The sequence below is a fragment of the Rhinichthys klamathensis genome, unplaced genomic scaffold, assembly GCF_029890125.1.
Source record: "Rhinichthys klamathensis goyatoka isolate OS25496 unplaced genomic scaffold, OSU_Roscu_1.1 h1tg000040l_1, whole genome shotgun sequence".
NCBI classification, from domain to species: Eukaryota; Metazoa; Chordata; class Actinopteri; order Cypriniformes; family Leuciscidae; genus Rhinichthys; species Rhinichthys klamathensis.
The window spans coordinates 1,670,568-1,698,244 of record NW_026606587.1 but is presented as its reverse complement, the minus strand read 5'-3'; the positions used below and the strand labels follow the sequence as shown (position 1 = coordinate 1,698,244).

The window sequence follows — 27,677 nt, the reverse complement described above, 5'->3', positions numbered from 1 at the left end:
TAAACTTCACAGACTTCAATGAACGAGCGCCATGCGTCAAACGAAGTAGAATTTTGCTCTTTTTTGTTAGAAATTAACAAATGAAGTTTTAAAAATATACATGTAACACAAGTAATCATATTTATGAGAGCAGTAACAGTAAAGGCATTATTGTTTGAATAACCCGTTAGTGTAATTAATAATTAGATGTTCAGAGGAGGGTGTGTTAACCATGTTAACATGTGCTTTTGTTTTTGGGTATTATCCTAATTTAATTTGGTCGTTTTAATTTCTGCTTTAAAATAGTAACCAATCAGTTGTTTTAGGTTTAGAATGTAATGTTTGTATTTTAGTCCTTTTTGCTATAATAATGTAGGTCTACATACATTCCCTATAGGCCCATTTGTTTTCATAGGCTTTATATTGCACATTGTTTGGAGGACAGCATTGAGCAGGATGTGGAATTATAATTTAAAATATAACCGGTATTCATTATTAAGTGACATTTTTTTAATGTAGGCTACCGTATAATCATTTTTTCAAATTTTCATCAGACCAATCGATTAATCGATTATCAAAATAATCATTAGGCCCTATAATGCAATTTATAATGCACACAAAGTAACAATGGATCCTTTTCAGCGACTGATGATGCATTTCCACAGTTATCAACATTGCAAAACTACACATTTATTACACTAAACTTTGTTGTAGGCTATTACCTTGGCAGAAGATATAAAAAAAATGAACATTGCTGCGAGGGTGTTTCTAATACAACAGCTAAGGGAGTGACATAAGTTTCACATCATTCTCTCTTCTAACTGTTCTAATCAATCTATATTTTTTCTCTCTTTTGAAAAGTTGGGGAATGCTATTATGGATTTTTTCTTTTCGTCATGGAGCAAATAGGGAATGATATTTGCTGTCGTCTCCCGTTCAGTGCTATAGAAGGGCAATTCCATGCAAAGGTCATCTTTACCATGAAAAAATAAAGTTTTAACCAAAAGAACAAAACCCTTTTTAAGTTATCCATTTAGGTCTGTAATATACTGTATTAATGTGCTTTAACAAAAAATTTAAGAAAATTGCTTTGTTTATCCACCAGATATGAGGTGAGCAACAATGCTTAAATTACATTTTCAACCAGCCATATTTCATGCTTTCAAAAAAGGTATCAAAGACCCCCCTTTTTAAACTTTATTTTAACAGTAAGCATTTTGCAGAAAGATGGAGGCATGCCTGAGAAATAAATATACTAATTTGGTCATAACAGCACTGCCTGTTGAATTTATAAGGGCTATAATAAAGAGGTCTTGACGCTTCAGTGCACTGTCACGTCCATAACGTTTTAAAGGTTTAGTTTATTTAATATGACAATTATAAATGCAAATAACTTGAAACTTTATTTACAAAGCTAAATTATGTTTATGCTTATTAGGATAAACAATTAATCTCACTTTGCTCTGAACAACCATAATAATGCGTTACGGACGTGACCGTTACGGACGCTTCATATTAAATTCAGACTATTGTGATCTGTTTCAAGACAGAAATGATTTTGGCCACTTCATTTCAAGTTTTGTTTTGTAGAAAGACTTTATTTAAAGTGAATTTTCGTTTGTATAAATTGTAACTTATCCAAAGCACATCAACTGACCACAGGCGTTCCTCAGGGTTCAGTTCTCGGACCGCTCCTCTTCTCCATTTACACCACATCACTGGGACCCATCATACAGGCACATGGTTTCTCTTACCATTGCTATGCTGATGACACCCAGCTCTACCTCTCATTTCAACCAGATGATCCCACAGTAGCTGTACGGATCTCAAGCTGTCTGGCGGACATCTCGGCATGGATGAAGGAACATCACCTGCAGCTCAACCTGGCAAAGACTGAGCTTCTCGTCCTCCCTGCCAATCCGTCTCTTCAGCACGACCTCACTATCCAGGTAGATTCATCCTCAATCACCCCATCAAGGTCGGTCAGAAATCTTGGAGTAATCTTTGATGATCAGCTGACCTTCACAGACCACATTACAAAGACAGCTCGATCATGCAGGTTTGCTATGCACAACATCAGGAAGATCAGGCCTTTCCTAACTGAGCATGCAACACAACTTCTCGTCCAGGCCCTGGTCATTTCTAGGCTTGATTACTGCAATGCTCTTCTGGCTGGACTTCCATCATGTGCAACTAAACCTCTACAAATGATCCAGAATGCTGCAGCTCGTCTGGTCTTCAACGAGCCCAAAAGGGCCCACGTCACTCCTCTGCTCATCTCTCTGCACTGGCTACCACTCGCTGCTCGCATCAAGTTCAAGGCTTTGACGCTTGCTTACAGATTGACCACAGGTTCAGCTCCCTCCTACTTCCACTCACTACTACAAGTCTACATCCCTACCAGAAGCCTACGATCGGTCAATGAGCGACGGCTCGTGGTACCATCACAGCGGGGCACAAAATCACTCTCCAGAACATTCTCATTCACGGTTCCATGCTGGTGGAATGATCTCCCCACCCTCATCCGGAATGCAGAATCCCTGACAACATTCAAAAGACAACTGAAAACTCATCTCTTCCGGGAGCACTTAACTTAAAAAAAAAAAAAAAAAAAAAAAATCATTTCCTCTAAATCCTCGCTTGCCTGCCTTATGCTACTCCGAGCTATGGCTGAACTTTGTATTTTGAGCACTTCTTGCGTTGCTTTTGCCTCTTCACGATGACTCGCTTGGTTTAGTCCTCAGTTGTAAGTCGCTTTGGATAAAAGCGTCTGCTAAATGACTAAATGTAAATGTAAATGTAACTTAATTTTAAATCAAAGTTTCATCAACCAATTGCCTGTATTTAATAAATAAGCAAAATATAGCATGGAGGTGCGATCACTTGCAACACGTAAACTTGAGCGCGTCTCATAACTGAACAGAATCATTTCAGACAGTCTTCTTAATGTGAAAATACAGCCATTATGCGTCAACAAAAGTGCCATGATGGTTTGATTGTTGATTTTCCAAACAGATTCTATGTATTTCAGACGCGTCACATCCATAACAGGGTTTTTGTCACATCCATAACGTTGGTTTTTCCTCATAATACACTTCATAAAAATATATATATTTTAAACATTGATATTTTTATGTTCAGCTAAGACCCCTTCATCATGTGGATAGCAATATTTATACATTGGATTTAAAAGTTCACAGACTTTAAAGGAAATCGAACAGTATACCAAAAACTCTGTCATTTCCCGTCACATCCATAACGCATGCATATTTTCCTTTTTTGGGGGTGCTTAAATATATTTTAGAAAAACATATTTTGCCTGTCAATTCCCCAGATTGGGTGCTCTGAGAATATGCATTTCCAATTTAAATATTGTAAGAAGTTTTTTTTTTCTGAGACATTTCACCTGTCATTATGAGTTCAAATGTCACATCCATTACGCTGGAATTACCCAGAAGTTTACCCAACTATGATGACTTCCACTTCTGAGGACCCTGGAAATGTAAAAAGTGTCCATATAGTCTTCACAGTTATTACAATAGAAGGCAGATTTTTAAATATTTATGAATTACACATGATGAGCTATTTTCTCTTAAGGCTATATATTAATACTCTCTGATAAAGTGCAGTTTAAAACTTTTTTTTGTGATGTGTAGCCTATTGATGGCAAAACTAAACGAATATTGTTGTATTAGAAGTATTATGAACTAACTAAAACTAACTAATATATGATTTCTTTCTAAATTGTATTTATACATTATACATACAAACATCTGCATCAAACAATATAAATAAAAATGTACTGTATGTCCAAATGTACAAAAATACCAAGGAAGTCCAAAAAAAGTTTTTTAAACTCCATACATTTTGTTACGGAAATTAAACGTTTCAAAAAGTTCACCTCATTAATTTCTTGAAATTAGTGAATTGTGGTTTTACACGTGAAAGTATCCATAATAGTTGGATTTGTCTCAAATTACTTCTGTAAAATACATTTAGTCTGTCCTACAGTCATGCAAATGTCCTTCCCACTGGGCCTGTATTTTGTTTCTAAACTTGCTTGCACACGCACACACACTCACACACACACACACACACAATAATTCTGAAATCAAAATAAAATGATAAATAAAAGTAATATCTGTTTGTATATTAAACGTTCATAGACCAAAAAGGCCTAGTCTAAATTTAAAAAAGGAAAGAGTGAACACATTTCACTCTGCTGCCACCTAAGGATGAACTATTGCAGCATGAAAAGAAGATTCAGGCTGTTTATCATCTTTTTTTCCGTTTATGCAAGTAAAATAAATATATTGTTTGAAAACTGATTTTCATGCTGTTTGAGTACTGATTGTTAGCAAAAGTTGTTAGGAATTTTTTTTTTTTGATGGCCAATGAAAAAGTTCCCAGTAGTAAGTATGTGAGGTTATAAAGGCAAACCATTCATATTTTTTAATTTTGTGTTTGAAAAATAACAGATTTGAGGGTTAGATCCACTTCCCATGAACCAGTACCAGATAGGACAAAGGTTTACATAGTCGTCCTTCAGGAATATCAGTTAAAGCAATCGGATAAGGTAACCAGATTGATGATAAGATTAAACATGCAATTTCATAAACTGATACTGAACATGGAAAAATTAAGCTTGCAAACGCATTTGGAATCAATTACCCCTTGTAATACATTAAAAAAAACAAGAAAAAAAAAAACCTAGGCTATGAATCTGTTGCATTTCTTGGTCTGTTTAGACCCTGTAGAAAATAAGCTTATACAACATAACTTAATATTTTTCAACTATAACCATATTGTATCTGATCAGTAACTTCTCATTAATGAGTGAATGCACAATTTTATTTAAAAAAAAACTTTTGAATGTTACCATGTTTTTACCATGACATTACCTCATTTAACCCTTTTTTATTAATTAAAAAATTGAGAATTTTTTTGAAATGATACAAGAACTAGCAGAAACCAGTGTGATGCCTGAAAACTGATAGATTACAAAATAAATGAATACTGCATACTTGTACATACATACTTTCTCTGTTCCTCAAACGCCTCCAGATTTGCTTGATCGTTTCTGCCTATTTCTGCTTTCTCTCTTTGTTGTGGTCATTTGTTGATTTTTTAAATCTAATTGGTTTATTTTGCATCGTCCCCTTATACCTTTTACATTTATATTTATTCCTTTTGCAAACACTTTCATTTGAAGGCATTTAAAATGAGGAATGCTACAACAAAAGCGATTAAGCTTCTTACCAAATCACTAATAACTATTGTTAAAATAATTATATAGCTTACTTTTAGATTATATTAAAGCTTCTGCTTAGAAGAAATGCCATAAATGGTCAACTTCAAAAGACATGGCATATCATTAATTCAATTCAAATTATTGTCCAATAAAAAGTTTTTTTTTTTTAATTAATGCATTTTTGTTCAGCAAGGATGCTTTAAATTGATCAAATGTGACAGTAAATACATTTATAATGTTACAGAATAAATGCTGTTCTTTTGAACTTTATATTAATCAAAGAAAGAATCCTGAAAAAAAACAAATGTTTCCACAAAAGAGCATCAAATCAGTAATGATGCTGAAAATTCAGCTTTGTCACCACAGGAATAAATTACATTTTATAATATATTAATATATAATTTTTTTGGTGAGCATAAGAGACTTCTTTCAAAAAAATTATATTTTACAGACCCCAAACTTTTGAATGGTAGTGTACAATATGATATGGTCAATTGTGATTTCATGGCCAAACAAAACCTTCAAGCTTCTTTAGTCTTGTCATAAATATTACATTACATGTTCTTCAGCACTGATGATGACTTTCATTAGACTATATACCAATAAATGGTTATGTGATTTCACTGCAAGAAAAAAAGCACTTTCATTTTTTTGTGTGATCATTTGAGTTTTTCATTTTATTTTTTTAATACAAAAAAAGAGCAAGCACTGGAGGGACAGAATTGTATGTCACACATTGTGTACAAATACGATTCACCCCACTGAAAAAGGGAAATAAAATTAGTTGTTTTGCAGTTGCTCAGACCATAGTTTTATGCACATATTATTAATGAGAGTCATCGGGTGGTTATCAGATTTTGGTGGGTGTGTTGTGTTTTGTTCTTTCGAAATTCCATAGCGTCTGTGTAACACACCTTTGGTTTAGTCTGCCCATCTAGTTAATGATCAGTGAGCTGGATTGGCTTTTGTCCATTCTAGTTGGTGGAGGACACATCAGGCCAGATAAGACTCTGGTCATCATCAGTATCAATACGTTCATCCAATGAGAGTCATCCAATGAGAGTGAGAAAGCCTTTCATTTCCTCTTGTCTTACTCTACACTACAGTATCAGCGCAGGCAGAGGTAGAGCTACCCGAAGCTCCTGCCTTCATCTCTCCACTGGAACTAACACTCCTCATACACAGAAGAGCAAATACTTAGGAAGAGAAATGTATTCTCAAAGAAAGGGCTGGGAATGGTCCGTTACATTGTTGTCACTTGCTGTTGGCGTGGTAAGTCTTCACTTGTCATATTTTGTATATCCGAATCGTCTGAATGGCAGAATCATTATACAAAATATCTGAAACGGGCTGCTTTAAATATTGAAATAGCTAAGTTAAGAGTTGTGTCTTCCACAAGTCTCCTTTATATGCAGGATAGGGATCAATAGTATGAGTTGAGGTCATTGTTTCATTTTCCGAAATAGAAAATTGATCCACAAATAAATGTGAAGCATTTCATAATAATGAGATATTGAAATATGTATGGAATTTTGACCATACAAAATTGCCTGTCAGCATGTGGAGAATGAATATTGTCTATAAATGTAAAATGATAATTTCAGGTTTAAACATTCAAAAATGTTTTTGCCGATGGATTCTGGTTGTCATTAAATTCAGAACAGTTGACGTTATGCTTTTTCCAACGAGACCCATCCAGACTCCGCCTCCTCTAGCTTTATTAAAAGTTTTCTGGCTATAATTGTGGTACAAAATATGATTGGTTGATTGGTCAGAGGCATTGGCAAAAGATTCAAATCTGTTTGTATGAAACACAATACATTTATCAATGTATGCTTGCTAATCTCATTTTATTTATTTGTGTATTTGTTTGTGATTTTTGTGAATCACTTTAGATTTATTTGTGGATCCATTTTTGTGAATATGAAACAAACATCACCTCATTTGATCACATCCACACTTTTTCTCGCTGTGGAATGTGTGTGAGCCAGTGTAGATACTTTTGAAAATGATTTGCTCCTATTATAAAGAAAACATTTAATTTCCTTTCATTGTCATTTTTTGAAAAAAGAAAAAAAAAGAATAACAAATTAAACACATTACCATTCAAAAGTTTGGGGTTAGTAATTAATACTTTTATTCAGCAAGGATGTATTAAATTAAACTGTTGCTATATATATATATATATATATATATATATATATATATAAAATACAATGAATCCTGAAAAAAATATTTCGACAAAAATATTAAGCAACACTGCTTCCAACATTGATGATAATAAGAAATGTTTTTTGAGCAGCAAATCAGTATATTAGGATGATCTCTGAAGGATCGTGTGTCTGAAGACTGGAGTAATGATGCTAAAAGTTCAGCTTTACCATCACAGGAATAATTTTTTTAATATATTAAAACAGTTGTAACTACATTTTGACATTAGCATAAGAGATTTCTTTCAAAAACATTGAACATTTTTTGATGTAAATGCAGGCAAAAAACTGAACTCAGCAGGAAAAATCCTTATTGTTGAGTTCTGAGTGCTAAAGATTCGATACAGATCTACTGTATAAGACACTTGACTAAACTACAGATTGTTACATCCCTATCTATGTTATATCTCTGTCTTTTGCAGGTTCTCACTGGTGCTCAGCATGAACCAGGCTACTGCTCGTTTTATGAGGACTGTGGCCTAAACCCTGCTGTAGAGGGGGCTCTTATTCCCCCTAGGGTACCCTGTAAGGACTACAGAAAAGCCATTAATGTGACGGGAGACCACTATGAACTTTTCAAATCTGTGTGCCCAATGTTTGCCAACGGTGATGGTGAAACACTGGGTTGCTGCTCCATCAGGCAGCTCACAGCTCTACAGGGCAGCCTGACGCTGTCCAAAGCCGTGCTGATCCGATGCCCATCCTGCGCAGACAACTTTGCACATCTCCACTGTGCCACCACCTGCAGCCCCAACCAAAGTCAGATGTTAACAATCACCAAAACCGCGAACATCACGCAGCCGTCTGGCATTGTCAAGGAGGCTGTGGTAGGTTACGAGGCTTACATATCCACCAACTTCTCAGATGCTTCGTTTAGATCCTGCAGAAACGTACGAATCCCATCCACCGGAGGGTTCGCTATTGCCACGATGTGTGGCCGCTATGGTGCGACTCTGTGTACACCGCAACGCTGGTATGATTTCCAGGGTGACTCAAGCAATGGACTGGCTCCTCTGGATATTAATTTCAGGCTCTTGCCAGAAGGACAGACCGCTGAACTCCCACAAGGAGCGTTTCCGTTTGCAGGAAGAGCTTTGAATTGCAACGAGACGACACCTACAGGGGGTGAGGCCTGTTCCTGTCAGGACTGTGAGCAATCCTGTCCAGCTGTACCACCGCCACCACCTTTACCAAAACCATTCATGATTGGTAGACTTAACGGCGTCCTTGTCATCTGTATCATAGTCTTTGCCTGCATCTTTTTCCTTTTTATGTGTTACTTAGTTTTAGAGTGCACTACCTACTATCAAAAGTCGAGGAGTGCTCGGAAGGGCAGGAGCACCAAGGATCAAAACGAAAATGAGATTAACCATAAAATCAGTCCTAAAGATGTTAAGTTCTCTGACAAAGCCAGTCTTGCCACTCAGGACTTCCTAGGATCTCTTTTTCAGACCTGGGGAACCATAATGGCACGGTATCCTCTATGTGTGCTTCTGGTCTGCCTTGTGGTTGTGATCGCATTCACAGTGGGAATAAAAGACATAGAACTGACCACAGATCCTGTCCAGCTCTGGTCAGCACCCGAAAGTCGTGCCATGCGTGAGAAGGACTTCCATGATGCACATTTTGATCCATTTTACCGCACCAATCAGCTGATCTTGACCGCTCCAGACCGGCCCAGCCACTACTATGACTCCTTACTCTTTGGCAAACAGAACTTCAGTGGCATCATCTCTAAAGGTAAAACTTCCTATTGTTTCAATTGTTGGTCAAAATAATTAGTTTGTGATAAAATTGTCATTACCAATATGGTTGTCAAAAATGTACTCATTGTGAAACATGTCAAAAGTATTACGCATACTATTTAGATCTAGAGAAGTAGCGACCGATCTTTTCCGTATTGTAATCTACAATGGATTATCGAAAAAAGGTGTAGGATGGGTTCTACCTTGGTTCTATCATCAGCTGTTGATTGAATGGAGATAGATCTGAATGTGAGCTTGCAGTCCATTTTACCACATGACTGCAAAAGTCCAGCACACTGTACTTCACCAGTGAGAATTTCACTTGAAAAGGGTTTTGCTTATAGCTTTCTGTATATAATCCATTCACAATTGGAATAACCCCTGTGAAGTTGGGATGTATAGGCTTAGCCTCATGCAGTCCTAATCAGTGTTTTATGTAGCAATGCTTTCTTTTTTGAGAATTTTCTGTTCCCCTGAATCTTAGGTTTCAGTCATTAAAATATAGACCTACTGAGAATGTTTTTTTTTCTCACAGATTTGATCATAGAGCTGCTGGAGCTTCAGAAGAGAATCCAGGCAATTGAATTCTGGTCAGACGATCTAAACCGAACTGCAAGCCTTAAAGATGTTTGCTATGCGCCACTCAATCCAGACAACCCCTCTTTAACAGACTGTGCTGTCAACAGTCTACCGCAGTACTTCCAAAATAGCATGGACAACCTAAACGCCAAAGCAAACATGACAGAGCTCGGCGTGACTAAGGAGGTGGATTGGAGGGACCATTTCATCTACTGTGTAAAGTAAGTCACATATCCATATCTGTAGTTGTTACATTACCTTAGGGACATTTCCAGGTTTTTGAAGTTCCACTGAACAAGTTTCAAGCACTGGGACTTTTCACGTTTTTGCATGCTGGGTCTTTCTGCAGTTTACATCATAAACTGCATCAACTGACTGTTTATGAGTCAGTCATTTAAAGGTGCTAAATGTAACTTTTCTTCTAAAATGAATCCTTTTTTATTGCCTGTGTGTGAAGGGGTTTTAATCACACATTACAATGATCCACTTGTCGGGTTTTGCTATTACCTCTGAAGGCCAGTATTCCTATTTCTATGTGAAGTGTCCGGGTCGGATTTTCTGCGAAAGCCATCGGATGTGACGTGCATGCATGCTCCCGAGCCTCTCTCCTTTTTATATACACAGTCTATGCGACGGCACTGCAGCTGACGACATGGAGTCTGATAACACCAAAAAACGACCTGCCTCCAGCACAACACAGACTCCAACACAAACTCCTCATAAATATAAAAAACAAAACAAAAATCTATCTGCTGAAGCTCGTCAGGCCAAACGTGAATCGGATCAACATCGGCAGAGCATTTGAATTATGGAGAGACCTCCGCTATTTTTATTGTGATAAATTACAAGTTTTCAGATATGCTGAAATAATGGTAAACCGTAATGAAATGGCAAGGTAAACTACAACATACATGAGACATGAAAATGAATACAAAAGACTGTTCCAGGATAACAAAAAGTAGGTGCTTTAGGATGTAACTTTTATTTTATGTACTAGATCTACTGTCTAACGTCACTCATCCCACTACTATCATATTGTTTATCATTTCCAGACATGGTTAGTACAGTAATGCTACTTCCTACGATCTTACTGTTACACTGAAGTTCTAGTCTAGTTCACTAACCGTTTTCGTTATCATATTATATATTCACCTATGTTGACATTGCTGATTGTGAAAGATACACGAATAGTTAGTGAAATGCCTTATAGATAACACCACATGTCGGCTAAATCCAGTCAATGTAACGTTATCATGGTACGAGCATGGAGCATTAGTTCAACGTCAAGCTGATAAAAGTAGCCTATTATTGTAACGTTGCAGGGGGAGTTTACATGAGTTTCCAGCATGTTGTGTGATGCTTTCTCCGGTGTGTTGAAAGTCTCAGTGTGGCCGGTACCATGAGTGCTCGCTCTTGTGTTCGAGCACGCGCAAGAGCACGAGCGCTCTTGTAAAAATTGGTTGCAATCTGAAACATCACCGATAGAGGCCGCTAAAAAATACATATAGCACCTTTAATCATTTGCTCACCGATTGATTCAAATACATTCATTCAGGAACGAAATAAGACCTGGTTCAATTCAGAATTCTGTAGCATACTCTTCTCTTAAGCTAATACGTTCTACTACTACAATATACAATATTTTATATTAATATAACTAATATATGCTAGTGTGCTACTCCGAATTCAGTCACAGTCTTTATGACATACTCGCATACTCTGAATAGGGACTTCTTTTAAATAAGTACTTACTCTGAAACTTTTAAAAATAAATGTTTTTGTATGAATGTGTATGAATGTAATCCGAATGGATGAAATACTACTCTCCTCTTATTGTCATTGTCATCTGACCTACCAGCATTAGTTGTGTCACTACATGACCATTCACAAATCCCCTTCTATGGACTCATGGCATAGTAAAGTATCCATAAGATGTGCACTTCAGGAGCAGTAGGTCATCCGGGTACTTTGTGCATACTGTTTTATGAATACTGTGAATTTGAACACTACTCTTTTCATCTACTATTTTTACCAACTATATAGTATAGGGAAGCATGCATATTTGTTGAAGCCAGAGACTGGCTACTATATAGCATACTACTACTATAATATAAAAGAAATAGTAAGAGTAGTATGCTATTTCAAACAAAGTCTTTATGAGAGAGTCATTGAATCATTCACTCAACCAATTTCATCAATCAAAATAACTGAATCATTCAGGAATGAAAAAGCACTTATTGAGCTTCTTTTAGAATATTTTTTTGTTGGTGCCGCAAAAATAGACAAAGTAACTCAATTATTCTTGTCTATTGAACTGTTTTAAAAAAACAATATCACACATAACATAATTAGATTCTGCTTGCCCACAGCTCTCCATTATCATTTAAAGACATCACAGCTCTTGGCATGAGTTGCATGGCAGACTATGGAGGTCCTGTCTTCCCCTTCCTGGCTGTAGGCGGATATGAGAGTAAGGCACAAAACTGCCTGCTAGCATCTCATCTTTGTCTTAAAGATTTACTGAGCTGACTTTCAGCTTTCCATTCCATTTTCAGATGAGGCATACACCATTGCTGAGGCCCTGATCCTCACCTTCTCCCTGAACAATTACGGACGATACGACGTTAAATTTAAGGTGGTTCAACAGTGGGAAAGCATGTTCCTCAAAATTGTCCAGGAATATCAGAAAAACCCAAACACAAACTTCACATTTGCCTACATGGCTGAGGTGAGATTCTGGTTGACCATATGCTGTATAGATCAAAGATGTCAGTGTTTAACAGTGTCATAATCGAATGATCTGGTGCTCCGCAGAGGTCTTTGGAAGATGAGATTAACAGAACGACTGCAGAGGATATCCCCATATTCATGATAAGCTATGCTGTCATTTTCCTCTACATTGCTGTGGCTCTTGGGGAATATTCATCCTGGAAGCGTATCCTGGTGAGTGAGTAATGGAGTGGTTAATGGCTTACTGGGAATGTCCTAATTTCTGATAATGGAATAAAGGATGAAGCATTTATTTTTCTCAAAATGAAGGCCTAATGGAAACTCCAGCATGTTTTAACTGTTCTGAGCAATTCAAATGATACATTCTGGATATCAAAAACGAAGTCACATACCCATTTTTTTAAACGTTTTCCATTTTTTAATGGCTTTTTCTCAAAATATTTCAGATTTGTTTCTCAGTTGATATAGTAGGTCAGAAAAAAATAATGAATAATACTGGTAAGCTTAGTTTTAGATTGAGTATACACATCTCCACTTTCCAAAAGTATTTCAGATGAACTATCCATTGGCCTAGTTTGACAGGTAAATATATTCTAATGCTGCTTCTGCAAACCATGGTTGTGTGATTGTCGTCTTAGGTAGATTCAAAGTTCTTGGTCGGACTGGGTGGTATTCTGGTCGTCGGCTGCTCTGTCTTAGCCTCAATGGGGTTCTATGCCTGGATTGGGCTTCCGTCCTCACTGGTCATTCTGCAGGTGGTGCCCTTCCTCGTGCTTGCTGTGGGAGCTGATAACATCTTCATTTTTGTTCTAGAATATCAGGTATGTTTCTTTCTTCATTCTGTTTTTCTTTGTAGCTTATCTTTCTGACAGCTTTAAATGGTCACTTTTTTTCACTTACAGACTCTTTCACAGTTCTTAGTTCTATACAGTATCGTTCAAATGTTGTTGTTTTTTCTGTTTTTTTTAAAGAAATGTATACTTTTATTCTGCATGGATACATTAAATTAAAATAAATGTGCAAATGTGCAAAAAAAGCAGTACAACAGTTTTAAACTGTGATAATATTATAACATATTTATTGTGCATCAAATCATCATATTATAATGATTTCTGAAGGATCATGTGACACTGAAGTGTGGAGTAATGATGCTGAAAATTCAGCTCTGCCATCACAGTAATAAATTACATTGTAAAATATATTCAAATATAAAACAGTAATTTTACTGTATTTTTGATCAAATAAATGCAGCCTTGTTGAGCATGAAAAAAAAAAATCTTAAAAAATCTTACCAACCCCAAACTGTTAAATGGTTGTGTATATCCATCCATCCAAATACACATACATATACATAAATATACAGTACATATACATGCATATATATATATATATACATGCATACATATAAGTAGAAGATATTACTTTATGTCTCCACTACTGACTATAACTTCATAAACCACACTTTTTTTCTTTCTTATCCATGTTGAATCTCAATCAGAGAGATATGCGCAGACCAGGAGAGCAGAGGGAGGAACACATCGGGAGAGTTCTTGGAAATGTGGCTCCCAGCATGCTCCTTTGCAGTTTGTCTGAATCTGTTTGTTTCTTCCTGGGTGAGAATTTCCCATTGATCTTAAACTCTGCTTCATCCCATAAAACACAAGAACAAGAGAACCCCCCCATGATTATGAGGAACATTTATATTACCTGACCTTTATTCACTTGTGCATGTCAGCGAAACATATAGCATCAGATATGTACCACCCTAATTAAATAGAGATATGATTGATGTATAGTGGCAATAATGAACTTTGAATGAGTCATATATAATGCAGTCAATGGGTTCAGATGAATTCCATGAATGAGTAAACATATATGGCTGACTTAACACACCCTCATTGTCTCTTTGCAGGTGCTTTGAGCACTATGCCGGCGGTGAAGTCGTTTGCCCTATACGCGGCATTGGCTGTGCTCATGGACTTCATTCTCCAGATGACTGCCTTTGTGGCTCTGCTCTCACTTGATGCTCGACGACAAGATGCAAACCGTTGTGAGATAGCTTGCTGTGTTACTGTGACAACTCCACACCCATCCAAACCCAACCAGGGCTTCCTGCTCCCATTAATGAAAAAATACTACGCCCCTGCACTGCTCAACCCTGTCAGCAGGATAATAGTGGTACGTTCCTACTTTACAGTATTATGGTTTCTTTAACTACAGTCATTTTATGATTTTTATTAGAATTGCTACTTTTCAAATGTATTTTATTTATAGATTGAATGGATTTATCTTTATCCCAGTTCTAGACTTTCAGCCATAAAACATGAAAATTCATTAAAAAAAAATATATAAAATAGTACATTTTTAAAGCTATAGTAATACAAACAACTTGTAAAAAATTATTGTGTTAACCTTTATGGTAACACTTAAAGCCTTTATGTATAATGCATTATAAAGGTATTCATAATGTACATTATAATGCATTAAATCTTTTCATAAAAAAAATCATTATTTTTATAATATTTGCAGATTCCTTGTTACATCTGAAAGTGGTTGTCATGTGTTTTAATGCTTTCTAAAGGTTTAACAATGAATAGATATGTATTATAAATGTAACTGTGGTTACAATTATTTATATTGACAATACAAGGCATAATTAATGCATTAAAATACTTTTATAATGAATCATATATAAAGGCTTTAAGTAAAGTTTTACCAATTCCTCAGCTGTCCTTGACGTGATTTCCAACACAACCAACAATTTTGCCACTAATAAAGTTATTAAAACCTGTAATTTTCTCAATGTTCATTTCATTTGACTATTTTTAGGCTACATAAAAATATGAAATCAACCTTAAAAGAATAAAGGAATCAGACATTTTATTCCAGTATAAATGTAAATTTACAAAGTAAAAGTTTGTGTACATGACTAAAACAAGTATCCATTGTTTAAAACACCCACCCATACTAGAATTTCATGCATTTCTTTCTAAAAAAAAAGAAGGTATGGTGTTTTTTGTTTGTTCTTTACATGCTTTTATATAATACAATTAGTAATAGTTTAATATCATGATGTCTTGTTCTCTTAGATGGTGGTGTTCCTTGTGATGTTCTGTGCCTCTGTGTTCCTCTTGTTCAATGTAAAAGTGGGCTTAGATCAGGAACTGGCCATGCCATCTGTAAGTACAGAAGTTTATTTAACACCCTTCTAGCCTGCCAATAAAAATACAAGAGCAATTTTGCCAAAATGCCAATTAAAAACACTTTCAGTTATTCAATAATTAGTTACAGTGTTGTCTCTCTCTTCCCCCGTGTGTAAACATTACCAGGATTCCTACATGTTGGACTACTTCGCATACCTCTATAAGTATTTTGAGGTTGGCGTGCCAACGTATTTTATCACGACCAAAGGGTTCAATTTCACCAGTGCAGAGGGCTTAAATGCAGTGTGTTCTAGTGTGGGATGTGACCAGTTCTCCTTTACCCAGAAGATCCGTTATGCCACTGAGTACCCTGACCGGTGAGCACTATATATCTCCCCTGTATATCTCCACTATATGTCTTTCCGCTTTCAATAAACTAAAAATGTAATTTGGTGTCCTGCACTCCTCTACTCTTTACCTCACTTTGCATCACATCAGACCTTGAACTTACAGCTTTGTGTTATCGATCTTGAAAGTCCACAGTGACACGGTCCTGGCAAGATACCATTATTAACGTTTGAGAATTATACAATGAAATGACTATGACAAAAAAAGCTTTATCACTTCTACCTCTAGGTATTCTTTGAATACTGCGTCTGCCATCATTCTAATTATAATGTTAGAATAGAGACAAAGATCTTTATAATACTGGTAAAGAGCCAGATAAATTATGAGTTATGGCTTTACTACCATACAAAAGTTTGGGGTTGGAAAGATGTTTCAATATTTTTGAAAGAAGTCTCTTTTGCTTACCAAGGATGCAGTCACAACTTTTCTATCTGTTGTTTTTTCTATTTGAATATATTCAATTTGAATATATATTAAGTATTCATGTGATGGCAATGCTAAATTTTCAGAATCATTACTCTAGTCTTCAGTATCACATGACCCTTCAGAAAAATCATTCTAATATGCTGATTTGTTGCTCAAGAAACATGTTGAAAACAGTTGTGCTGCTTCATTACACATACATTTTTACAAAATGCGAGTTCAAGATCACAAAATCACAATCTCTCTGATTGCTCTAGATCTTATTTGGCTATCCCAGCATCCTCCTGGGTGGATGACTATATTGATTGGCTGAACCCTGGTTCCAAATGCTGTCGTATCTATACAACTGGCCCAAACATTGGAACATTTTGTCCGGCCAATGAGAGTAAGTGTTTATGTATAAATAACCAGTTAACTATTAAAGCCTTGTTGTTTATATGGTTCAATTAACTAAATTTTAAACTTTTTGACAGCGGGTATTTTTGCGTGTACCAAGAAGTGTATGAAAGCCCCCGAAGATGGGGTTCTGCGGCCTAGTGTTGAAGAGTTTTACAGATTCCTGCCAGACTTTCTGAGCAACAGACCTGACCTACAGTGTCCAAAAGGGTAAGAAATGCTACTACATCTGGTCATCTAAAGGACTGAATAGAAGCTTTGAATGTTTAGAATAAAACACGTCCATGATTATAGTGTATTTACTAAAAATGTTTTTATTTCATTTACAGTGGTTTGGGAGCTTATGATAAAGCTGTAATTAGAGACAATGAAACTGGGGAAGTAATAGGTGAGATACATCAATTTGTACATGTAACATTTTGCACTCACTTTCTATAGTGGTTCTTAACAGGGCCAGGGTCAGACTCGGGGGCTTCAGCAAACTTCCAATGGGGCTTCCAAGATGCCTTTAAATGATTTAAAAGAAGACAAAACAAGCTTTAAAATAAGCCAAAACAGCTAAAACAACAACAAAAACAGGTTCTTTCTTATTTTAATTCACCGCCTCAACAACGTTTTTTGAAAACATGGACATATGAAGTAGCATCATTTTAATTAATAGTGTAATTTCTAGACTTGGAAATGGCTATGGTAATTAATAAAATGTTCAAACGAAATGGACATTTTTAAAATGAATATACATGTCCCTATGCCGAGCTCTAAGATATTTTATTGGGTAGAAATTGTGAATAAAAATATTATGTGCCCTTAATTTTTATCCGGTAAATCTGGAAAAGTCATGGGGGCTTCAAAATATTGTTGTGGACAATGTTGGTGTCAAAAATATTGAGAATGACTGTTCTACGGAGCTGTTAAGTCCATAGGCGGAGTTTGACATTCGAGCCAGGGGGGGGCAAAAAAAAATAAAAAATCATTGTAGCATTCATTCATTCATGTAGTAATCATTAGGCGCGTTTCCATTACAGATTTGCGCAAAACTTTTGCGACTTTTTCTAAATGTCGATAAAAAACTATTGCGAAATGACGGCGTTTCCATTAACCGATGTTATGCGACTAAAATGTATTTTTTTCCTCTCGTGATAAGTCATTCCAAAAATCATGGTAAACGGATGTTGGTAGGTTTAAAGCCTATATCACAGCCACCGCACTAGAAATTATTATTATTAATGGAAGGAGACGTGGTGTTATCCAAGCATTAATGGCAGACCCTTATATTGCGAACGGCACATAGCCTATAGCCTAAGAGTTCCTGGCTGTTTCTCCCTCATTTCTGCTCCGAGGTCTTGATTGTGGCATTTCTTTGAGGTTTAGAATCCAGTATTCCTGTAATTATTGTTTATTTTATGAATTTAATAAAGAACTCTGTCTCGTATTATGTCCAAACGGTCAGTGTACTTTTGTGTCCATTCGTTTTTCCTTATTTAACCCGTAATTGCAAAACGAAAAATAAACGGTTGTATTTTTAAAACGCAAAGTCGAACACCAAAATTTTAATTTGAACTGCTACACACCAAATGCTGCGCAAAATAAATAATATGGACGAATTTTCAGATTTTTGTTTATGACTTTTTGCCCCTTTATTAAACATTTAAAATATTGACAAATTAATATGAAAAAAATGTAGATTTAACTGGTTTTCTAAGGCCAAATTAGAACCTGGAAATTATATTTTTCCCGTAGTGCTGAATGAGAAGATAACCACAGGCTACAGAAAGGGGATTTAGTTGAGTTATAGGCTATAATAATTAATAAATGTGTCTGAAAAAATAACAAGGCATTTTAATTGTTTATTAATAAAAAATTAGTGTCGGCTAAAACATATCTCCATCTCCGCTGTAAGGCGGATGCACCTTTAGAGAGAAATGCACCTCTCATACGGATTACATAATCAGAAGGTATTAGCTTTCGATTCGAATTTGTTCGTTTTAAAGTGGACATTTCAAGCTTTAGCTTAGGCTATTTTGTTTCAGTTATAGCGCTTCAGTTCACGGAGACCATGAAGCGCGCCTGATTGTTTTATTTTATTTTACAAAAGCACAACGTTTTCTTGTTATTGAGTGTACACAAATAAAAGTAGTTGCGAATAATGTATTATTATTTTCTGTATGACCAGAAATGATAGAGTAGGCTAGCCTATTTTAAGTTGTTTCCACTGTTGATAGGAAAATGCAAGTGTTCGCGCCCGCGCCCCGCGCCTCCGTGCCATCCAGTGCGCGCTCCACATTCCGCACACACACTTGGATATGCGTCAAAATCTTGTTTAGCCTATTTGTGATCATCTTAGCCCTGTATTATGAATGATATGTGACGAATTGCTTTGTTCCTTTTTTTTTGATAAGCGTCTTCTACATATGTAGCCTAATAAATGTTATAATAATGATGATAATTATTATTATTATCCCCGCGTCTTCTTTAAGTCAGCTGACTGTAAATGCGCAAAACCTGTTTCCATTGCAGTTTTTTTTTTTACTAAAGCAGTATATAAAATCAGATGTGTATTACCTACCACGATAGCAGTTTCCGATTTATGAGTAAAATTTATTACTGTAAGATATTTTAACATTTTGTTCTACAACAAAAAAATACTCACTTTCATACATTACCTCAATCGTGATTCTTGATTCTTGTTGTTTTTTTAAAAGCTAAAAAGTCGCTAAGCTACAATGGCTACAACAGTTGTCTCAATTCGTTATACACGTCAACTCACATCATTATGGTAGTTGAAGCCCTTAATTGTTCACAATGTTTGAGGTATGACTGTAATTTATGTTATAGAATAAAATGTGACAAACCCACAGACTCTATTTTACTCATAAACTGAAAACCGCTAATTGGTAAAATGCTAATTCTCTTCCAGGTTTTAGGGCCTACAAACAACTCATTTAAGACACATTTAAGTGTTTCAGTCCATTCACAATTCATCATGACATCTCTCCATTTACAGCTTCTCGGTTCATGGCCTACCACACTCCTCTGGCCAACTCGCAGGAGTTCACGGGTGCGCTGCAGAAGGCCAGAGAACTGGCGCGTAATATCACGCTGACCATGAGGCAAATCCCCGGCACCTCTCCTGACTTTGAGGTCTTCCCTTACACGTAGGTGTCGTCTTCTAAACCTCCCTTATCTTACCATCCTCACCCTTGCTGTTTCTTTTACGGGATAAGATAAGAAGCGATAATCAGGAAATGTAATATTATTGAATGATAACGCGTCCTTGAGCTACTTCATAAATTGCAAAACTACATCACGAATCCTTGAGATACTTCATACATTTCTTGCAATTGCAGAATAGAACCCTAAAACATTTGTTTGAGATGTTAACAGATATGTGCAGGTGGCACATCAATGAAAAAGCAATACCACTCATTGTTCATTATTAAGGTAAAAGTGATTTTTTTCTGAGCCATTCCTTCCTGTTTAAAAAGCAAAGTCTTGAAAAGTGAGATATATGCGTAAATTCTGAGCGGTGATTGGTGGCTCACTTGGTGCACTACCTTCATGAAAAAGAAGTGTGCTTCATTATATTGAATATGCACTTGTAGAGTACGTCAGATCTCCAAAGTATATTTTTAATTAACTCTACTTGCTTTTAATATATTGTTAATGAAATAAAAGTCCTCTCAGGTGTACTTTAACGAGATTACACATTCATTGCCTGTTTCTTGACTCAATTAAAAAAGTTAAAAAGTGCACTTTGTAATAATTCCAAATTAAAAGCTTTAAAGTACATTTCAAATCACTGTTTTTGATTTTGTTGTGCTTTAACCCTCATGTGGTGTTCAAAACCCTATAACACCTGTGGTCTTCCCGGGTCAAAATGACTGGCCTATAAAAATAGCTTATAAATCACTCATTATACCATATTTTCACCCAATCTTGGATTCAATCTTTTTGTCAACTTGTTCTCTTTCAATTAGGACTGGTTTTATATTTCTGTTTGCATCTGATTAATCGTGGGCCTCATTTATCTAAGAGTAGGCATCTCATTTTATTTGTAAAAAAAGCATTATTTTTGAATATTTTTGGAAATATTAAATAAAATATTTTAAAAAGTTGGCAGTGTTGATCACACCAGTCTACTTTAATGTTTCACCGGGAAGTTTGTTTTTGAAAACTTTTATTTTGTAAAAAATGGCACATAGTCACACTTGTGGTCTTCCCGGGTCAAAATGACCGGCCTATAAAAAATAGCTTATAAATCACTCATTATACCATATTTTCACCCAATCTTGGATTCAATCTTTTTGTCAACTTGTTCTCTTTCAATTAGGACTGGTTTTGTATTTAATTTTCAAACGGTTTAATTGTAGGAGTCATTTATCCGAGCTTATGCACTTCAGTTTTTGAGTGAAAAAAGCATTATTTGTTAATAATTTTGGCAATATTGAGTAAAATATGACAAAAAATTTCACTGTTGATCACACTTGTCTACTTTAATATTTAATGACACCGTTTATTTTGAAATGTGTGGGGGTTTTTGCACAAAATGACACAGAGTCACACTTGTGGTGTTCCCGGTCATTGAAAGTGAATGGGGGAGACTAAAAATTTGAGAAAAATGTAGTTGTCAGGAGCATGTTCATGTTCATGTTCACATATGTACATGTGTGCTTAGAGCCCTTGGACATGTGCATGCGTGGATACATGCACACACACACACACACACACACACACACACACACACACACACACACACACACACACACACACACACACACACACACACACACACACACACACACACAAACTATTTTCTGAATGACACATTCTTTTTCACAGTGATGAAATTGATCCTACCCTGAACTACATCTAATATCTAATATCTGACATTATCACACACACACACACACACACTTAAAGTAGACTAGTGTGATCAACAGTACCAATTTTCTAAAAAAAATAATAATAAAAAAAATCCAAAATTATTCAAAAATAAAGTTTTTTTTACTCAAAAAATGAGATGCCTACTCTTAGATAAATGAGGCCCACGATTAATCAGATGCAAATGAAAATACAAAACCAGTCCTAATTGAACGAGAACAAGTTGACAAAAAGATTGAATCCAAGATTTGGTGACAAAGTCACTAAGTTTCAGTCCAATGCAATAACATTAACTAGTATTTTTGATAAAAAGAAAATCTTCTCCGGGTCAAAATGACCCGAAGACCACATGAGGGAAGTACACTTATTTTGATATGTTTACAAACCTATGTTAAAGCACATGCAAAGTACTTGACATTAAAATATATTTTAGTTAGCATAAATGCTTGTCAGTACATTCGGCAGTACACTTTAACCACATTTCAGAGACAATATAAGTAATTATGAAATTAAATATGAAGATGTTCTTAAGACCTATTTAAAGATGTCCAAAAGCATTCTTAAGTTCTACTAATTGCATTTAATATACATTTAAACTATGTTGCCATTAAGAAAATGACATGCAGTTAAGTGTCCAAAAACACTACATTTAGTTCGCACTTATTATTAATTTTAAAGTATATTATAACCATAATAACAGCTCTTTTTAAAAGTATGCTAAAGTGTACTTCTTTTTCACAAGGGTGTCCAAGATAAAAAACTTGTTATTAATTTGTTAAAAAAAAATCTTAACAACTTAAAAGTTCTTTATACAAGTAAATGCAGAAGAAGAAGCAGGTTCAAAAATCTCTGTGCCCTGACTGTGATCTTTCATTTCGCAGAGTGACGTACGTGTATTACGAACAGTACCTGACCATCGTGAATGAGGGTCTGTTCAACATTGCCATGTGTCTTCTCCCCACATTCTTTGTGTGTTGTATCCTGCTCGGCATGGACTTGAGATCAGGCTTTCTGAACCTGCTCACCATAGTGATGATCACTGTGGATACGGTTGGCGTCATGACGTTGTGGGGTATCGATTTCAACGCTGTGTCGCTTATTAACCTTGTGACTGTGAGTGTGTCAAAGAAACGCATTAGCAAGTTTGCATTTCATAAAACCAATGACAGTGTCATTAGCGATCCCCGACATTATTAACAGATGCTTTGTTTTGCAGGCTGTTGGTATATCGGTGGAGTTTGTATCTCATATAACACGCTCATTTGCTCTCAGCATTGGCCACACAAAGGTGGAAAGAGCCAAAGAAGCCACAGCTAACATGGGCAGTGCTGTGAGTACCAGAACAACAAAGATGCTAGACTTGATGAGTTTTTAAGACATGCTCAGCTATGCTATTCCAGTCTAGTTGTGGTGCCATTACATATGTCTATGTTCTCTTTTGCAGGTGTTTGCTGGAGTTGCAATGACCAACCTACCTGGAATCGTTGTTTTGGCATTTGCTAAAGCCCAGCTCATCCGGATCTTCTTCTTCAGACTCAATTTGGTCATCACTCTACTCGGCATGGCCCACGGCCTCATATTCCTGCCTGTGCTGCTCAGTTTCCTCGGTATGTTGCAAACATGACTGCAAGCACATAACTACATATTCAGTCTTCATGTCATTGGTGCTTAATCAAGTTCAAAGAAACTAGTTCTAATTCTAAACAAAGGCTATGTTCAGATTCACCTGGCCTCAAGAGGTCAGGTAGCTACTGATGCTGGAGACTAGGGTCTTTAGCATCATTGTTAATGCGTCTGCCTCCCATGCCGGAGATGGTAGTTTGAATCAATCTCGAGTAGGGTCAAGCGGCAACCTTCCGATCTCTCTCTAGAATCCAACACGGAAGTGACTTAAACTGGAATTCGTCGACTGGCCGCTAGAGACAGGCTGCAAAAGAGAGTCAATCCCATATACCCCCATGTTAAAATGCCCAAATTTACAGCAGAAAAAAAGGTAACACTTTATTTTAAGGTGCTTGTAATAAGCAGTAATTAACAGTTAATAAGACACTTATAATGGTGCGTTCACACCGGACGCGAATAGCGCGTCAGGCGCGAGTGATTTCAATGTTAAGTCAATGCAAAGACGCGTTACGCGCGGAAAAATTCCTGCGGCGCGAATGAGGCGTAGAGCGCGGCGCGGTAGACGCGAATACGCCTTATTCGCGCGTCAAGTTCGCGCGAATGCCGCGAATTGAGCGTCTGGCGCGTTACGCGCAAATGTTTTATGTAGTGCTTTTTGTGCATTCTCGCGTTTGACGCGAATTCGCGTCTGCCGCCCGAGTTGAAAAATCTGAACTTCTGCGTCAATTCGCGCCGCGTTAACCAATCAGGAGCCTGCTTGCTGCTGTCACGTGGTGAAGTGACAGTTTATAATGTTATTTTATGTTTGGCCTCAATAAATTATTTTGTAATATGACAAAAATGCTTGGTGTGCAATACAAATCTTTCACATAAAAACTCGATTTCAATATATGAGAGATACTCATTTTGTATTGAATGCTATTTATTCCATATCTATTCTAGATTATATAAAACATTATTATTCTAATGTAAAGACAACAAACACAATTTAGTATATAAAAACTTTAAAAAAAATCACAGGACAGGTTTCACTTTTGGAGGCTCCATTTATTATCAAAACAAAAATAAATGACAGATTAGGTGGATGCGGGCGAGGGTGAACCTCGTGCCGGGCTGTAGAGCGCGGGCTCGACAGGCATAGACCACTCGAGGCCGAGGCCTTATACGGCCTACGCTGTCCTCGTCAGCGTCCTCACCGTTAGGTCCACCAAACCTAGCTCCTGGAGCAAATTGTGAAACTCCTGAAACCCTCCGGAGGGTCTGGTGGACCCGAGTACAGCGACGATGTCCCCTACACAGCTGTTTCTGCTCTCCAGAGCATATACGAGCGGTGACTCTCTCGAATAATGCTAATGCTAATGCTCGATAAACATCTAAAAAGATGGCCGCCAACGAGTTTCGAAACTTTCGCCTCCGGATTTCGCCTCTGACGCGCGTAAATTTCGCTTCAAACTTTTGTTTTTACGCGCGTCAATTTCGCCATTGACACGCGAATTAACACAAAGTGGTCAAGCGTCAAACTAGACGCGGTAGACGCTAATTTGACACGCTATTCACGTCCGGTGTGAACGCACAGTAAGACCTTATAAGATGCATATAAGATGCATATAAGCATTAACTACTTCATATAAGGGTTAATTAAAGGTCCAGGCCCTGAAGAGATCAGGGAAACTACTCCCTCTTGGGAAGGTCAATTTTTAAGGGACTGGGAGTTTGTGTTACCATTTATGTTTGTTCGGCTGTTCTAAAAGTGCAATGTATTGATACTTGAGAAATTTTTTATTTAATTTATTTATTATCATTAGTTAATGCTTATATGCATCTTATATGCATCTTATAAGGTCTTATAAGTGTCTTATTAACTGTTAATTACTGCTTATTACAAGCACCTTAAAATAACGTTACCGAAAAAAAAATTTGCCCTTCATGACAACTAGTCACTACTAGCCATTTGTCTGCTGTCTGTTAGTCGTCACGTCACCTCAGCTAATCCCGCCTTTTTGCCCATTTTCTGTTGAAGCGCGCTGCCAAGTTGGCGACGGCCGTCTCCGCCCACTTTGGGCTTCAAAAAAGTTCTTCAGAAACCTACGGGTGACGTCACGGACACTATGTCCATATTTTTTTACAGTCTATGAGTAGGACGGGTTCCATTCGGTGCCGTGACCCGGATGTAAACCTCACCCACCTGGTCTCAAGAGGTGAGCTAGAGCAGGCTTTAGCGTCCTTGTCAGCACGCCTGCCTCCCATGCTGGAGACGCTGGTTCAAATCCCGCTCAGAGCAGATCGAGTAGGAACAGTTACATACAGTTTATACTCAAAAGGGTTAGATTTGTTATGTTTTTTAATGGGTTTTAAAGAGGTCTGTTATTCAAGTTGTTATTCAAACTGTATTCAAGAAAGTATGGCATTTTTAAAATATTTGTAAATACTTGCAGCTGAGCTACAGTACATACAAATAAAACAGTTTTATGAAATCTAAATAGTGCAAATAAACTATCTAAGAAAAGAGAAAATACATAGTGTAACTGATGAAGAAATATAAAAGGGATAATGTTAAAAAATAAAAATGATACAGTCTAAACTATATGCAGTACACTAGTATTCAATTCCAAATACCTGAACAAACCAAACAATTTTGTGTGTGCTTCTTTGTATATATTGTGTTAGAATTTGGGAAAAGAGAACATAATTGTATATAAATACATTTATAATATATATATATATAATATGTGTGTTAGAACAGGTTTGGATTAAACAAAATGGAACTGTTTTATTAAAATTTACTGTCTGTGTTGCTCAGGTCCTGGTGTGAACAACGCAGTTCTGCTGCAGATTCAAGAGAAAAAAGCCAAGGAGATGGAGCTCAACAGCAAAGCCACATATGACAATGTTAGCTTCGAAAACCATGAGAAGTCGAACGGCGAAATCCCCGTAGAGCCTTCGTGTCCAGTAATGACCGACATTATCTTCAACACCACCCAAAAACCCCCCCAATGGGATATTGCCATATTGTAGCCTAAGACCTCTTACAAACTGCTCTTCCTCTTTCTTCCAGTTCATTTACCTATTACACTGAATTGGCAGTCATGAAAGGAAGACATAAGTTTGCCATTACATACACTACTGCATGTAAGCATTTGAGGGAAAAACAACCAACCACATTGAAACTTTCCAAGCAGAATCACCTCATGCTACAGTATGTCAGCTCTATACCTCCTTATGTGGGCTTCTCGATAGCATTGCGTGACTGCTATCAACCTGTCCGTCTCCTTCTGAAGATGTTCATGAGCGAGATCGACATCGCCTTGCCCAGGTCACGCCTGAGACAAAGTGATATGGATACAAATGAGGAGCTCAATTTCACTGTTTTAGAAATAAGGAAATTACTACAATAGATAAGAATTATTTTAGTTTTTTATCATGTAATATTTGTTGAATGTTATATTTAATTGTTGTTGTTGTTTAGGTTTTATATTGTCATTTTTGCATGATAGTAATTGTCTTGTTCATGATAGAAACACAACTCTGAAAGGAGGAAAATGTAGCTCAAATAACACTCCAGTTTAAAGAGTGTCCGCTCTTGTATTATAAGCATTACTGTAGTAATATTAAATGCACTGTGTGTATTTCTACATTCTGCAAAAATTCATTGAATGTTCAATAGATTTCAACTTTGCATTCAAAGTTTACACTTACTGTTAAAGTAACTATAAAGCACTTTTATGACAGTTTATTGACTGTATGATTGCAGGCAAATCCATTTCAGAGGCAATTAAGGAAACAATTTTTTCAATTCAAAAGGATATTTATTACAGAGTAAATATTTAAAAACATGATTGTAATACTTTCAAACACTGTCGAATGACACATTAAATGAAAATAGTTGTATTTCGGTTGCAGGAAATGATATGAATTAAATAATAAACTATACTGTAATGTTGCCTTTTCTCACATGAATACTATCTAGCAAGTATTAAAATGTTTAAGCCTGTTATTAAATAAAGCAATAATCCCCATGAAGCAGTGGTTTACAGTGAATTAAGAACATTTTAAGGCCCGACACAGAGTGGTTAGTCCATAAAAATATTTATGTATGTTTGGTGTAGAGTACTACACTACAGAGTCTTATACTGCATGACACATTCATCCAAAATAAAAGGAAATCCAACCTTCACAATGAAAACCATTGGAATTAAAACAAAAAATAAAATATGTAACAGTACGGCAATTGTGCAAACAAAGCCCCTGCGATAAAAAAAAGTGCAATCTGCAACTCTCTTTTCTTATGTTAAACTCGCACGTACCCAAA

The 27,677-nt window shown here is 36.4% G+C and overlaps 1 protein-coding gene across 1 annotated transcript; it reads left to right on the top strand.

The window, feature by feature from the left end:
- The first annotated feature begins 6,397 nt into the window (after positions 1–6,397).
- On the top strand, positions 6,398–26,445 carry npc1l1 (NPC1-like 1). Its single transcript, XM_056246596.1, has 19 exons — positions 6,398–6,502; positions 7,863–9,180; positions 9,721–9,985; positions 12,134–12,234; positions 12,320–12,492; positions 12,579–12,707; positions 13,133–13,315; positions 13,993–14,107; positions 14,407–14,672; positions 15,584–15,673; positions 15,824–16,014; positions 16,726–16,853; positions 16,942–17,074; positions 17,194–17,252; positions 19,869–20,019; positions 22,627–22,858; positions 22,962–23,075; positions 23,190–23,352; positions 26,169–26,445. The coding sequence occupies exons 1-19, from the start codon at positions 6,440–6,442 to the stop codon at positions 26,381–26,383; spliced, it is 4,089 nt and encodes a 1,362-aa protein (XP_056102571.1). The 5' UTR covers positions 6,398–6,439; the 3' UTR covers positions 26,384–26,445.
- The last annotated feature ends 1,232 nt before the right edge of the window (positions 26,446–27,677 follow it).

Excerpts from the sequence above, each read along its gene's own strand:
- npc1l1 (XM_056246596.1), top strand. The coding sequence starts at position 6,440 with ATGTATTCTCAAAGAAAGGGCTGGGAATGGTCCGTTACATTGTTGTCA. Across the intron at positions 6,503-7,862 it reads TGTCACTTGCTGTTGGCGTG|GTTCTCACTGGTGCTCAGCA; the intron begins GTAAGTCTTCAC and ends TGTCTTTTGCAG. Across the intron at positions 16,015-16,725 it reads GCCACTGAGTACCCTGACCG|ATCTTATTTGGCTATCCCAG; the intron begins GTGAGCACTATA and ends TGATTGCTCTAG.